Here is a 14,866-nt window from a genome sequence, read left to right as displayed (position 1 = left end):
AGGCCTTGTCCCCTGGCCTGTCCCCTTTCTACCTTTGCCCCTGGGCTCGCTTTGGGGTTAGGCAGAGGTGGGCAGCTCTGGTGCCCACTCTCAGCTCTCAGGGGGCTCTGTCCCAGCAGAGCGGCTGCCTTCACCAACGAGCTGTTTGTGTCCGAGGTCTCTGCCCGTCACGTGGGGACTCGAGGCCTTAGCAGCATTCATCTTCAGCTCTGTTGCAACGGTGTATTGGGCAGCTTGCAGGTGTGACTCTGCTGTCGCCAGGAGGAAGTAGTGTGGTAAGAGGAAGTGCCATTAGGTCTGGTGGTGTTCTCCCTTTACTCCCCCTTCTGCTTATGTAGTGCCTGAGGTATGTGTAATTAAATCAGAACCTCTCTCTGCTGTCATTGTCCCAGGTTACCCAAATTGATTCCTGTACTTAGAGAGGAATGGGTGAGGCATATTCTGTGGTTTTCCGTTAGTTGTAGGTCATTTGGGATCCACACCTGGCCATAGACTGTCTGTGGGATGAGCCCTTAGCATCGATGGGCGAAGCTTTGGGCCTGGGGCTTCAGAGCCTTTTCTGGACTGTTTGGGGTCTTGTTCCTCCTGATTGTGGATCTAGTTCAGAAGCATTTGGAAAGTTTGAGGCAGTTATTAACCATCTATGCTCCAAATATCGTAACTTTTTTTCATTGGAATAGTAGTAGCTTGGAAACCTCTCTCTTGCTTACCATGAGATCTTAAAAAAAATCCCACTGGAAATGCATTTCAGACCCGTGCCTCTCTGATTGCTGGCAGGAAGGGGACCTTTGTCAAGGTGGGGGTCCCTGTGGTCTGTGCGTTCCATTTCCATGAGCTGGGGCACAGGATGTGCTATCTAGACCCAGCACGGTTACCTTTACTGATGACAAACAGCCTGCCTGACTTTGCTTCCTCTGTCAGCCTTACTCCTCTGGGGAGATGTGTTTTGAAAGCATGCAGAGCTTTTTTTTTTTTAACTGGTTAATTATTTTAAATTGAGGTTATAGTTGACATATAACATTATATTAGTTTCAGGTGTACGATGTAATGATTTGCTATTTATACACATTGTGAAATGATCACAATACTTAACATGCATCACCACATGGTTATAAAATCTCTTTTCTTGTGATGAGAACTTTTAATATCTACTCTTAGCAACTTTCAGTATACAGTACAGTATTATTGACTATATTAACCATGCTGTACATTATATCTCATGACTTACTTATTTTATAACTGGAAGTTTGCACCTTTTGACCACCTTCACCCATTTCGCCTACCCCCTATTCCCATCTCTGGCAACCAACCATCTGTTCTCTGTATCTGTGAGTTTGGTTTCTTGGTTTTGTTTTTTAGATTCCACATATAAGTGAGATCATCCAGTATTTGTCTTTCCCTGTTTAACTTATTTCACTTAGCATAATGTCTTCAGGGTTCATTCACATTGTCACAAATGACAAGATTTCCTTCTTTTTAATGACTGAATAATATTCCTCTGTGTGCATGAGTGTGTGTGTGTGTGTGTACACACCATATTTTCTTTTTCCGTTCATCCATTGATGAGTAAATATTTAGGTTGCTTTCATGCTTGGCTATTGTAAATAATGCTGCAGTGAACATGGAGTTGTTTGTTTGTTCGTTTTTCTTAGTGTTTTCGTTTCCTTTGGATAAATACCCAAAAGTGAAATTGCTGGATCATATGGTGGTTCTGTTTTTAATTTTTTGAGGAACCTCCATACTGTTTTTCATAGCAGCTGTACCCGTTTACATTTCCACCAACAGTGTGCAAGGGTTCCCTTTTCTCCACGCCCTCTCCAACACTTTGTTATTTCTTATCTTTTTGATGCTAGCCATTCTAACAGGTGTGAGGTGAGATATTGTAGTTTTGATTTGCATTTCTCTGATGATTAGTGATGTTGAGCATCTTTTCACATACCTGTTGGCCATCTGTATGTCTTCTTTGGAAAAACGTCTATTCAGATGCTCTGCCTATTTTTTAATTGGGTTGTTTGGTTTTTTGCTATTGAGTTGTATGAGTTCATGTGGGGTTTTAAACCCTGGAGATCAAACAGGGTGTGATGGTGGACATTGCCATCTAAGTCATATGAAGCTAAGGGCGACAGCCTCCCCCAGGACGGTATACACAAGGGCCCAGGGCAGGAGGAACCCTCCCGCTAGGGAGCTGCTGTAGCTGTACATTTAGCTCTTTTTTTTTTTGGCTGAGCCATGCGGCTTACAGGATCTTAGTACGGCAGTGAAAGCTCAGAGTCCTAACAACTGGACCACCAGGGAATTCCCCACTTAGCTCTCACTTCTTCTTATTGGTGTTGTTGCCTTTTCTTTCTCAAGCCATTGGCCTTTACCCTCCTTTCTTGCTTTTTCACATTGTTCTGCCTAGCTTTTTAGCTTTTTCTGCCTTTTCAGGATTTCCCTCTTTCTTTTCCCCTTTTTCTTTTTTTTTGACTTTCCTCTGCCGCCTTTCAGATCTTTTTGCTCTTTTCCTTCTGTTTTCCTTCTCTCTTGCTGGTGTTCTTGTACTTTCGCTTCTTTCTGTGTTTGCAGGTGTTGGCATCCTCCAGAGGAGCTGACCGTAATCTGGGCATTATTTTTAACCTGAAATGACTTTTTACAGCACAGCAGGATGCAAGTGTTTGGCTGGTTCAAATCAGTGGTTGTAACGGAAGGGAACCCGCCTCCCCCCAGTTTTATTCATTATGAAAAGTCGCACAACAGCATTCAAAGACTTTTAAAATAAACACTGTCATCCCACCTCTCATCTGGTACTCATTTTTCCTGGCATTCTTCTCTTTACCTGTTTACACACCAGTTCTTCCATACGATTAAGCATAATGGTGTCTTCTTCACTTTTCTTGCTCACTAAATCAACGGCAAGTTTGCCATGTCCTGCTTTTTTCCCTTCATGCGGTAAAAGACCAACATGTGTAAGCCTTTACAGCTAACATCTTAGTGGCTGCTGAATTCCTCCCCCTGCTGGCATACACCTGCAGATCCCCTCCACTGAGGGAGATCCCCGCCACTGGTGGGCGGCTCGCTGAGGTTGGGAAGAGAGACCGTGGACACGGTGGGATGTGTGAGGGTTTGGCCGCCAACCAGGCTGAATCCTGGCGTGGCCTCAATTTGCCGCTTGATCCTAGACCGGGTGGTTACCTTCTCTGAACAGTGACATCTTGGGGAATCTGGAATGTCTGGAACATGGAGTGTCTTTGGTGCCAAGCTGAGGATTTTGAACTTCCTGCCTGTCATTGTGGGAGCAGTCACTGGCCAGCTCTCTCCTGGCGGCCAGGGCTGGTCAGTGGTTTTTGCACAGCCCTTGGGTGGGTGGCTGGTGGAGGACGAGATGGGTGGGGACGAGACCTGGAGTGGGGAAACCAGTCTGAAGCTTCTGTGACTGGTGATTCATGATGATGTGCAGAAGCTCCCGTTCTGGTTCCGGAGCCAGAGAACAATCTCAAAGGATAAGGGTGTCTTTTCCCTCTGAGCTCCTGGACGCACCGAAATCCCATCGGTCAGTGAATGGAAAATGACTCTGGGCTGCTGTTCCTTCCTGAACGACTGTGTTGTTTGTGTTGGAATCGGGACTTATTTAAGAGCATTAACATTTCCTTTTTCTAAATCGAGAAAGTGTGTTATCTCTGAAAATAAACTACAGTCCACGTATAGAGGACGTTTAAAGTGCATAAATTTTGATTTTCATTATTGTGTATTTTGGTGATAACAGAATTGAGGGACACTTTTTTTTAAAAGGGTTTTGTGTCCACCTTTGACCAATATCTGTGGTTTTGTTTACAGATTTCCACTGGAAATCCATTATATGAATCTTATTACAAGCAGGTAAGTTTTCACTACTGTCTTTTTGGATTGAAATTAGAGTGAGTGACTCAGAGACCACAGCTGTGAATTGCAGCCCAGTAAGGCCTTTCGTCCCTTTCTGTTTCCAAATTATCAGCTAGCAGCCAGTGTCATGGGTAATGCTTTTACCTGCTGCTCCGTTGCTGAAGCCTTGTCTCAAGTGTTGCTCCCCAATTCCAGGTAGACCCAGCATACACAGGGCGAGTTGGGGCGAGTGAAGCTGCACTTTTTCTAAAGAAGTCTGGGCTCTCAGACATTATCCTTGGGAAGGTATGTGATGAATGATAGCGATTTCTGTGGCCGCTCTCAGGGCTCCCCCGGCAGGTGAAGGCCAGCCTGTGCAGACCCCTCTTCATGCGGTCTGTACTCCCCTTGGAAGTGGGCTGGCCATTGCGAGCCTCTCGGGGCTGTAATTGGTAGATCCAAGTGCTCTGATGGCTACTGCCACCCTTTGCTTGAATAGCAGACAAGAAGCCTGAGTGCTCTTGGGATCTTGATAGCTATGGATTTATGTTGGCCTCGGAGCCAGGTGTACCTGGGTGTTCTCCGGGCTCTGCCACTGACCGCTGTGTGCCCCTGGGGGGAGGGAGGGGCGAAGGCTATTCACCTGTTCTGAGTCTGTGGCTGCTGTGGCGTATACATAAGGCCCGCATGTAGCGATGGTGGCTTCTGATTTGTGATTAAACGGGCAATGGTCCGCAGTCGCACTCACGAGCATTTTTGTGTTTCCACAGATATGGGACTTGGCCGACCCAGAAGGTAAAGGGTTCTTGGACAAACAGGTATATACACGTATACACAGAGCAAGTGGAGGGGCTGGGCCAGAGCCCCCAGGCCAGGTCACCTCTGCACTTCCTTCCTCGTTGTCTCCACTGACAAGTATTACTAGTCATAAGTGCGGACATCAAACTGTTAAAATGGGAAGGTTTCGTTTTGAAATAAAGGTCTTTTGAACTCTTGGAGCCATCTTTCATGGTTAGCGTATCTGTTAATATTTTGTGTGCTTACAAGCAGTTGAAATGTTTTCAAAACGTTTTATTTTGAAATAACTTCAGACTCTCATGGAAGTTGCAAAAAATAGTTCAGTGAGTTCCCGTGTATCATTTCCCAGCTCTCACCAAAGCACACTGCTCAGAAGCCTGACTCAGAGCTGACCAGTTTTATTGATACCTGCACTTTCTTGTGGCCTTTGTTTCTGTCGTATATAGTTCTATGTAATTTCATCACTTGCATAGATTCAAGTAACCATCACAACAGTCAGTATCAGAACATTCTCAGACCCCAGAGTCTCCCTCATGCAGCCCATTGGTAGTCACACCCTGACCCCTGGCAACCACTGGTTCCTTCTCTGACATAATTTTGTCATTTTGAGAATGTTCTATAAATGGAATGTTATAGTACTTATGATTTTTAAATGGTCGTATTTTAATTTAGTTCAGTCTTTCCCCAAACTATATTCCAAGGGATGTTGTTCCTGGTGTCTCACTGTCCGTGATCCGACCCGTCGAGGAAGCACCGTTAGCTTTTCCTCCCTCACTTGAGATTCACAGTGCACATCTCTGTGTTAATGTTCTGAGGATCTTTGTGTAAGAGAGCCCTGTTAACTTGGCTTAATGCAGTTCTTCTAACCTTACTAATGTCCCCGTTTCTCTACACTCTACACGGACATTCTGTAGACATCAGCTTGAGAAAAGCTGCTCTAGTGCTCATCTCTTTGAAGAAGTTTTTAAAACCATAATTGTGTTTACAGTTTTAAAAAGAGTCCGTGTTATTAGGCCCGTTGATCAGTTTAAAAAAACTAGGTGATGCCACACGAGTCCAGTAAGACTGTGGCATGGCCAGTTCTGGGTTAGGAGGAGGGCGAGGAGGAGCCAAGGCCCCTGACGGCCTGGTTCAGGTCCTTTGTCCTTATGTGGGAAGTGAAGTCCACGTCAGGCCATTGGGGAGTAGGGGGGGGTGAGTGGGAGATGCTCTGTTCAGTGAGGCCAGGGGGATCCCAGTGAATCGTGAGTGTCAATTCCCGAACAACTGTGTCTATTTCAAACCATTTTTAAAAAGTCAACGCATATTTGAACCATCCTTTAGACTCTTAAACTGCAGTCTGCTACTTTTACAATCTAGCATTTCCTAAATGTTGAGAGCTCATTATTTTTGAAAATACATTTATTTGAAATTTTACAGTGTTCAGAAAGCTATGGGCTAAGTCCGTTTTAGCATATTCATTTAAACAGTGCTCCCAGGGTGAGACCAATTCTGCTCAACACTGTAAGTGACTCACTCACATGTAGTCTTCCTTGTTGAAGTAAACTGAAATCCCTCTTTCCCCAAAGCCCACTGCTGCAGACAGCTCTGCCACTGCCGCTGCCAGCTGGGTGGGGTTTACGCCTCCCCCTTTTTTGGATTTGCAGGGTTTCTATGTTGCACTGAGACTAGTGGCCTGTGCACAGAGCGGCCACGAAGTTACCTTGAGCAATCTGAATTTGAACATGCCGCCGCCTAAATTTGTAAGTGTCAAAATCCTTCAAGTTCACGTTCTTCTAATATCATCTATTTATCTATCTCTCCATGTTTTCTCTCTCCCTCTTTTTAATTTTTTTTTTAATTGCAGGGAAGTTTACATAATCTAAAATTAACTGTTTAAAAATGAACAATTGGGTGACATTTAGTGCATTCACAATATTGTGTAACCATCACCTCTATCTGGTCCAGAATATTTTCGTCACCCCAAAATAAAACTCTACACCCATTAAATAATCATTCCCTATTTCCCCCTCCCCCAACCCTTGGCAGCCACTAATCTGCTTTCTGTCTCTATGCATTTGCCTGTTCTGGACATTTTATAGAGCCACACATCTGGCTTCTTTCACTCAGCATGTTTTCGAGGTTCATCCACATTGTAGCATGTGTCAGTACTTCATTCCTTTTCGTTGCTGAATAAGATTGCATTGTGCAGTCTACCCCATTTTGTTTATCCATTCGTCTGTTGGTGGCCATAATAATTCATGTACAAGGAATTGTTTGCACACCTGTGTTCAGTTCTTTTGGGTCTATACCTAGGAGTAGAATTGCTGAGTTATATGGTAATTCTGTGTTTAACTTTTTGAGGTTTTCCTCCTTTTTGAAAGCACTTTGAAATGTGTATCCTTATAGTAAACACATCCTCCTGTAGTTGAATTCTGTTCCAGCTACAGTGCAATGTACCTCTTTCTCCTCAGCACGACACCAGCAGCCCTTTGATGGTCACGCCGCCTTCTGCAGAGGCCCATTGGGCTGTGAGGGTAAGTGACCGGGGAAGGCGCCCCTCGGCTGCCTTTCACATGCAGTCGTTTAGCCATTTATGACGTTCAGAACATTTCATAGGACGATAGTATCATCCACTCTGTTTCAGAGTGAGTATGCCACAGAAGTTGGACAAAATACTTTTCCAAATTAGAGTCTTTTCAAAGGCTATCTATCCCCTTTTCCTATAATTGGGTGTTGCCTACTAAGGCAGTTAGCTAAGTTTCAGATGTTGGATTCTGAAATGTGTACAGTTGAAATCTCGTATTTCTGTGGTTTTGCTGCTTGGGTTGGTTAATCAGGATAGAAGGAGAAATTGTGAGAACTCTCAAGCGTGAAGACTTCCAGGATGTCTTCGTAGCTTTCTTCCTTATTTCCAGCCAGTTTATGCGTTATAATTCTTTCCTTTCTGTTGCTCCTATTGCTTTTTGAAAAGCTTCTCTCAACACTTAATGTGTTCGTTTTAAGACAGGATGTTGTGGCTGTAGAGCTGTGTTACTGCTTCTAGAAAGAAAAACGAATGGTGTCTCCTAATAAGTGTGGAATTGACTCCTGAAGGCAACCTGTGTATGGCTTGGAGACAGTCTCCCAGTAATGAGACCTCCTCCCCACTCACTGTGAGCGGGTTGTCACATTTCCTCACTCTTATCTGGCTTAAATACTGACATTAATAGCAGTCCTGCTATGAAATAGACACCCCTCACCCACCCCCCAGCCCCAAGTGCTTTTTTGTCCCTTTTTATGAGGTTGGTGTGTTCCCTCCTTGAAAGGGTTTAGATGGGAGAGGTCCGTGCAGGGACAGGGCAGGAAGAGTCCTCAGGTGACTGAGGGGTCAGGAAGTTGCCTTTGTGAGCAATCAAGCATGTTGCCGCAGTGCCGAAGGATTTCTTTCTCTGTAGTCCAATTGCACGGCGCCTACTTTGAAAAGCAGCTGCTTTGTTGTGAAAAATGGTGCCAAAGGGATCTTATTATTCCTTGAACCATTTTGGCCCCTTTCTGGCAGGGGCTGTGTTGAGGCCTCAAGAGAAGAGCTGGCGGCTGAGGAGCCTGTGAGGCCTTGAAGAGGGGAGTCGGGGCAGGAATGGCACCGTGGTGGGGCAGAGAGCTTTGCAGTCCATTCAGAGAAACGGTGACAAGTGTTAACGTTCTTTTCTGTGGTGGAAGTTCCTGGGCTTCCTGAAGCCTGAGCCAGCGAGTCTGACAGATCCGGGGAGAATTCCACGCTCCAGGCGGACGCAGGGAGTTGGGATTCTCAGTGCTTATGGTGATTCGAGTACACAGTGTCTGCTTGTGCTCTGATTTCAGTTTTTTCTTTTTTTTTTTTAATTGTGGTAAAATACACATAATATAAAATTCACTATCTTTTTAAAAATTTTTATTTATTTGTTTTTATTTTTGGCTGTGTTGGGTCTTCGTTGCTGCGCATGGGCTTTCTCTAGGTGAGGCAAGCAGGGGCTACACTTCGTTGCGGTGTGCGGGCTTCTCATTGTCGTGGCTTCACTTGTTGCAGAGCACGGGCTCTAGAGTGCAGCCTCAGTAGTTGTGGCGCATGGGCTTAGTTGCTCCGTGGCATGTGGGATCTTCCCAGCCAGGGATCGAACCCGTGTCCCCTGCATTGGCAGGCAGATTCTTAACCACTACACCACCAGGGAAGCCCTGTATGTCTTCCTTGGAAACATGTCTGTTCAGATCCTCTGCCCATTTTTTAATCAGGTTGTTTTTTGATATTGAGTTGAATGAGTTCTTTGTATATTTTTAGATATTAACCCCTTATCAGATAAATCATTTGTAAATCTCTTCTCCCGTTTGGTAGGCTGCCTTTTCATTTTGTTGGTGGTTTTCTTTGCCGTGCAAAAGCTTTTAAGTTTAATTAGGTCCCATTTCTTTATTTTTGCTTTTGTTTCCTTTGCTTTAGGAGACATCCAAAAAAAATATTGCTATGATTTATGTCAAAGAGTGTTCTGTCTGTGTTTTCTTCTAGGAGTTTTTTGGTTTCTGGTCTTACATTTAGGTCTTTAATCCATTTTGAACTTATTTTTGTATGTGGTGTAAGAAAATATTCTAATTTCATTCTTTCACATGTAGCTGTCCAGTTTTCCCAGCACCACTTATTGAGGACATTGTTGTTTCTCCATTGTCTATTCTTGTCTCCTTTATCTTAGATTAACTGACCATAGTGCATAGGTTTATTTCTGGGCTCTCTGTTCTGTTCCATTGATCTTTGTGTCTGTTTTTTGTGCCAGTACTATACTGTTTTGATTACTGTAGCTTTGTAACATCAGTTAGGGAGCTTGATACCTCCAGCTCTGTTCTTTCTCAAGATTGTTTTGTCTATTTGGAGTCCTTTGTATTTAATACAAATTTTAAAATCATTTGTTCTCATTCTTTGAAAAATGTCGTTGGTATTTTGATAGGGATTGCATTGAATCTGTAGATTGCCTTGGGTAGTATGGTCATTTTAACAATATTAATTCTTCCATTCCATGAGCACGATATATCTTTCCATCAGTTTGTGTTGTCTTCAGTTTCTTTCATCAGTGTCTTACAGTTTTCTGAGTATAGATCTTTTACCTCCTTAGTTAGATTTATTCTTAGATATTTTATGGTTTTTGATGTGACGGTAAATGGGATTGTTTCTTTAATTTGTCTTTCTGATAGTTCGTTGTTAGTGTACAGAAATGCAACAGAATTCTGTATATTTTGCATCCTGCAACAAATTCGTTGATGAGCTCTAGTATTTTTTTGGTGGTGTCTTGAGGATTTTCTATGTATAGTATCATGTCATCTGCAAACAGGGACAGTTTTACTTCTTCCTTTCCAATTTGGATTCCTTTTATTTCTCGTCTGATTGCTGCATCTAGGACTTCCAATACTATATTGAAGAAAAGTAGCAAGAGTGGGCATCCTTGTCTTGTTCCTGATCTTAGAGGAAATGCTTTTAGCCTTTCACCATTGAGTATGATGTTTGCTGTGGGCTTATCATATATGGCCATTATTATGTTGAATTATGTTCCCTCTCTACCCACTTTGTGGAGAGTTTTTATCTCAAATCGATGTTAAATTTTGTCAGGAGCTTTTACTGCATCTATTGAGATGATCATATGATTTTTATTCTTTAATTTGTTAATGTTGTGCTATTGATATTGAACCATCCTTGCATCCTGGAATGAATTCCACTTGATCATGGTGTATGATCCTTTTAATGTATTGTTGAATTTGGTTTACTAATATTTTGTTGAGGATTTTTGCATCTATATTCATCAGTGATATTGGCCTGTAATTCTCTTTGTCTGGTTTTGGTATCAGGGTGATGCTGACCTTGTAGAATGAGTTTGGAAGCTTTCCTGCCTCTTAAATTTTTTGCAGTAGTTTGAGAAGGATAGGTGTTAACTCTTCTTTAAATGTTTGGTAGAATTTGTCTGGTTCCTGGACTTTGTTGGGAGTTTTTAAAATTACTAATTCAGTTTCATTACTGGTAATCGGTCTGTTCACATTTTCTATTTCTTCCTAATTCAGTCTTGGGAGAGTATACATTTCTAGCAATTTATCCATGTCTTCTAAGTTTTCCAATTTGTTGGCATGTAATTGTTCATAGTAATCCCCTATGATCCTTTGTATTTCTGTGGTGTCAATTATAATTTCTCCTGTTTTATTTCTGATTTTATTTATTTAGGCCCTTTTTTTTTTTTTTTTTTTCCTTGATGAGTCTGAGGCTTATCAATTTTGTTTATCTTTGCAAAGAACCAGCTCTTACTTTCATTGATCTTTTATATTGTCTTTTTGGTCTCTTTTTTATTTATTACTGCTTTGATCTTTATTATTTCCTTCCTTCTACTGACTTTGGGTTTTGTTTGTTTTTCTTTTTCTAGTATCTTTTGGTGTAAGGTTAGATTGTTTGAGATTTTTCTTGTTTCCTTAGGTAGGCTTGTAGCACTATAAACTCCCTCTTAGAACTGCTTTTGCTGTATACCATAGATTTTTTAAAAAATATTTAAATTTTATTGGAGTATAGTTGATTTACAATTGTATACCACAGAATTTGGATCATTTTGTTTCCGTTTTCATTTGTCTCCAGGTATTTTTTGATTTTCTCTTTGATTTCTTCAGTGACTCATTGGTTGTTTAGTAACATATTGTTTAGAATGCATGTGTTTGTGTTTTTTGTAGTTGTTTTCCTGTAGTTGATTTCTAGCCTCATACTGTTGTGGTCAGAAAGACTGATATGATTCCAGTCTTAAATTTATTGAGACTTGCTTTGTGCTGTAGCATGTGATCTGTCCTGGAGAATGTCCGATATGCACTTGAATGTGTATTTTGCTGTTTTGGGATGGAATGTTCTATATATATCTATTAATTTCATCTGATCTAATGTATCACTTAAGGCCATTCTTTCCTTATTGATTTTCTGTTTAGATGATCTATTGATGTAAGTGGGGTGTTAAAATTCCCAATTATTATTGTATTACTGTCAGTTTTTCCCTTTATGTTAATATTTGCTTTAGGTATTTTGGTGCTTTATGTTGGGTGCATATCTGTGTTTACAATTGTTATATCTTCTTGTTGGATTGATCCCTTTATCATTATGTAATGCCCTTCTTTGTCTTTTGGTACAGTCCTTGTTTTACAGTTATTTTGTCTGATGTAAATATTGCTACCCCAGCTTTCTTTTCATTTCCATTTGCGTGGAATATCTTTTTCCAACCCCTCACTTTCAGTCTGTGTGTGTCTTTAGATCTGAAGTCTCTTAAAAGCAGCATATAGATGGGTCTCGTTTTTTATCCATTCAGCCACTCCATGTTTTTTGATTGGAGCATTTAGTCCATTTACATTTAAAGTAGTCATTGATAGGTATGTACTTATTGCCATTTTGTTCATTGTTTTCAGTACGTTTTGGTAGTTTTATTGTTGCTGTTCCTTTTTTTCTTTTTTTTAAATGCATGCTTTTCTAATTCTTGGTGGTGTTCCCATTTTTTTAAAATTAAATTTATTTATTTATTTTTGGCTGTGTTGGGTCTTCCTTGCTGCATGCGGGCTTTCTCTAGTTGCGGTGAGCGGGGGCTACTCTTCGTTGTGGTGCGCGGGCTTCTCATTGTGGTGGCTTCTTTTGTTGCAGAGCATGGGCTTTAGGCACGTGGGCTTCAGTAGTTGTGGCACTCGGGCTCAGTAGTTGTGGCTCATGGGCTCTAGAGCGCAGGCTCAGTAGTTGTGGCGCACGGGCTTAGTTGCTCCGTGGCATGTGGGATCTTTCCCGGACCAGGGCTCAAACCCATGTCCCCTGCATTGGCAGGTGGATTCTTAACCACTGTGCCACCAGGGAAGTCCGAGTTCCTTTTTTCTTCTGCTCTTTTTCCCTTGTGATTTGGTGGCTTTCTTTAGTGTTATGTTTGGATGCTTTTCTCTTTTGTGTCTATGTAGATACATTATAGGTTTTGGGTTTGTGGTTACCATGAGGTTCATGTATAACAACCTATGCATAGGTGAGTATTTTAAGTTGGTGCTCTCAGGTTTGAATGCATTCTAACAATCGTACATTTTTACTTCCCCTCGCCACATTTTGTTTTTGACATCGTATTTTGCATCTTCTTATTTTGTGTTTTTCTTAACTACTTATTATAGGAGATGATTTTACTACTGGTCTTTTAACCGTCCTACTAGCTTTATAAGTGGTTGATCCCTACCTTTACTGTATGTTTGCCTTTACCAATGAGATTTTTTTCCTTTCATAATTTTCTTGTTTCTAGTTGTGACCTTTTCTTTTCCACTTAGAGAAATCTCTAGCATTTCTCATAAGGCTTGTTTAGTGGTGCTGAACTCTTCCTTTTGCTTGTCTGTAAAACTATTTATCCTTCAAATCTGAATGATAATCTTGCTGGGTAGAGAGTATTCTCGGTTGTAAGTCTTTTCTTTCAGCACTTTGAATATATAGTGCCTGTTCCTTCTGGCCTGTAAAATTTCTGCTGAGAAGTCAGCAGAGTTTTATGGGACTTTGCTTGTATGTAACTAGTTGCTTTTAAGATTCTCTCTTTATCTTTAATTTTTGCCATTTTAATTATGATGCCTTGGTGTGGACCTCTTTGGATTCATCTTATTTGGAACTTTCTGTGCTTCCTGGACCTGGATATCTGTTTTCTTCCCCAGGTTACGGAAATTTTCAGCTATTTCTTGAGATAAGCTCACTGTCCCTTTCTCTCTCTCTTCTCCTTCTGGGACCCTTATGATGTGAATGTTAGTATGCTTGAAGTTGTCCTAGAGGTCCATCTTAACCATTTTTAAGTGTATAGTTCAGTAGTATTAGACACATTCACGTTGTTGTGTAACCATCACCACTGTCCATCTCTAGAACGTTTTCATCTTGCAGAATAAATCTCTGTCCCCATTAAACACTAACTTTCCATTCCCCCTCCCCCAACCCTTGGCACCCACCATTCTACTTTCTGTCTATTAATCTGAGGACTTTAGTGACCTCATGTAAGTGGAGTCATAGAGCATTTGTCTTTTTGTAACTGACTTATTTCATTCTGCGTAATGTTTTTAAGGTTCATCCATATTGTAGCGTGCATCAGTGTTTTATTCCTTTTAATGGCTGAATAATGTTCCATTGTATGGATGGACCATTTTGTTTATCCATTGTTCCATTGATGGACACTTGTCGAGAGTATTTTCCTAGGGCTCCCAGTGGCTTCAGCTTGTGGTCAGAGTGGTGAGAGGTTTGCCATATCCTCACTTCCCCTTGCCACAGGCTTTATTTCCATAGGAGGGCAGACTGGAGGCCCCTGCCCAGACCCTCCTCACTGACAGCTCCCTTTACATGCTGCCCGCATTTTGTATTTCAGAATGGTAGAGGCTGCTATTCTGCATTGCAAACCCTGCCCAGCCATTCACTGTGTTCCTGAGGAGCTTTATTATTTATTTATTTTTTATTGTTAGACACAGAGGACTTCTTATGCTTAAAGTTGATTTTGATAACTAGTTGCTTACATCTTTGGTTTATTTTTATATTTGGTTCTTTAGTTGTTTAAGTTCTGTGGATTGATATCCAGATTTAGTTCTTCGTTCTTTCATCTTTCTCATCCTAGTGAGCTCCTGGGAGGTAGGTAGGAATGACCTTGGTCTCCCAGGCATCCCCTGTGGCAGAGAGTGAAGCCCAGCTCCTACCTCCCCTGTTGACCTTGGCCACCAGATCCATAGTTACCAGAGGGCTGTATCCTTCTGGGTAGAGTTCACTCTGGAAATGCAGTAGGACAGTCCTGTGCTCTTAGGTGAGCCCAGCACTGTGTCCTTGCCCATTTTCAATCAGCTTCAGGCCAGGGCTCATTTTGGACTCTCACACTTTTTCACTCACTCAGGCTGTTTCTTTCCAACTAGGTAGAAGAAAAGGCAAAATTTGATGGAATTTTTGAAAGCCTCTTACCCATCAGTGGTTTGCTTTCTGGAGACAAAGTCAAGCCAGTCCTCATGAACTCAAAGCTGCCTCTTGATGTCCTGGGCAGGGTAAGTGGTTCTCTCGCACCGGGCACTGCTGCTGAATCCAGTCAGCTCCGTGCTCACCCACCACGGACACTTCGAGGCCTCGCTGCACGGCCGTGCAATGTCAGGTCTCATAAGAGCCGACATGGGTGGAGCAATTTTTGCAGTTGGGCTGGCTTGGGGCCTCACAGGGTGCAGCTCACAGAGGCTCCCCAGCACACGTGGGGAGAACCTGAGAAGTGCACTC

General features: G+C 42.1%; 1 protein-coding gene across 34 annotated transcripts in view; it reads left to right on the top strand.

Annotated features, from left to right (window-relative positions):
- The window catches only part of EPS15L1 (epidermal growth factor receptor pathway substrate 15 like 1), a 101,028-nt gene that overhangs the window by 18,723 nt on the left and 67,439 nt on the right, over positions 1-14,866 (top strand). For 6 of the 34 annotated variants that reach the window (XM_082456221.1, XM_082456230.1, XM_082456226.1 and 3 more), the window contains exons 2-7: positions 3,814-3,855; positions 4,054-4,143; positions 4,608-4,655; positions 6,282-6,377; positions 7,089-7,151; positions 14,518-14,643. In XM_082456221.1, the coding sequence (XP_082312347.1) occupies positions 3,814-3,855; positions 4,054-4,143; positions 4,608-4,655; positions 6,282-6,377; positions 7,089-7,151; positions 14,518-14,643 (465 nt within the window). Of the gene's footprint in view, positions 1-3,018; positions 3,313-3,813; positions 3,856-4,053; positions 4,144-4,607; positions 4,656-6,281; positions 6,378-7,088; positions 7,152-14,517; positions 14,644-14,866 lie in introns of those variants that run through there. The other 28 variants (XR_014262018.1, XR_014262021.1, XM_082456218.1 and 25 more) reach the window with 20 other exon arrangements.

The sequence above is a fragment of the Balaenoptera physalus genome (assembly GCF_965194825.1).
Source record: "Balaenoptera physalus genome assembly, chromosome: 3".
NCBI classification, from domain to species: Eukaryota; Metazoa; Chordata; class Mammalia; order Artiodactyla; family Balaenopteridae; genus Balaenoptera; species Balaenoptera physalus.
The sequence above is the reverse complement of the archived record's forward strand: the minus strand, read 5'-3'. Positions and strand labels throughout refer to the sequence as shown.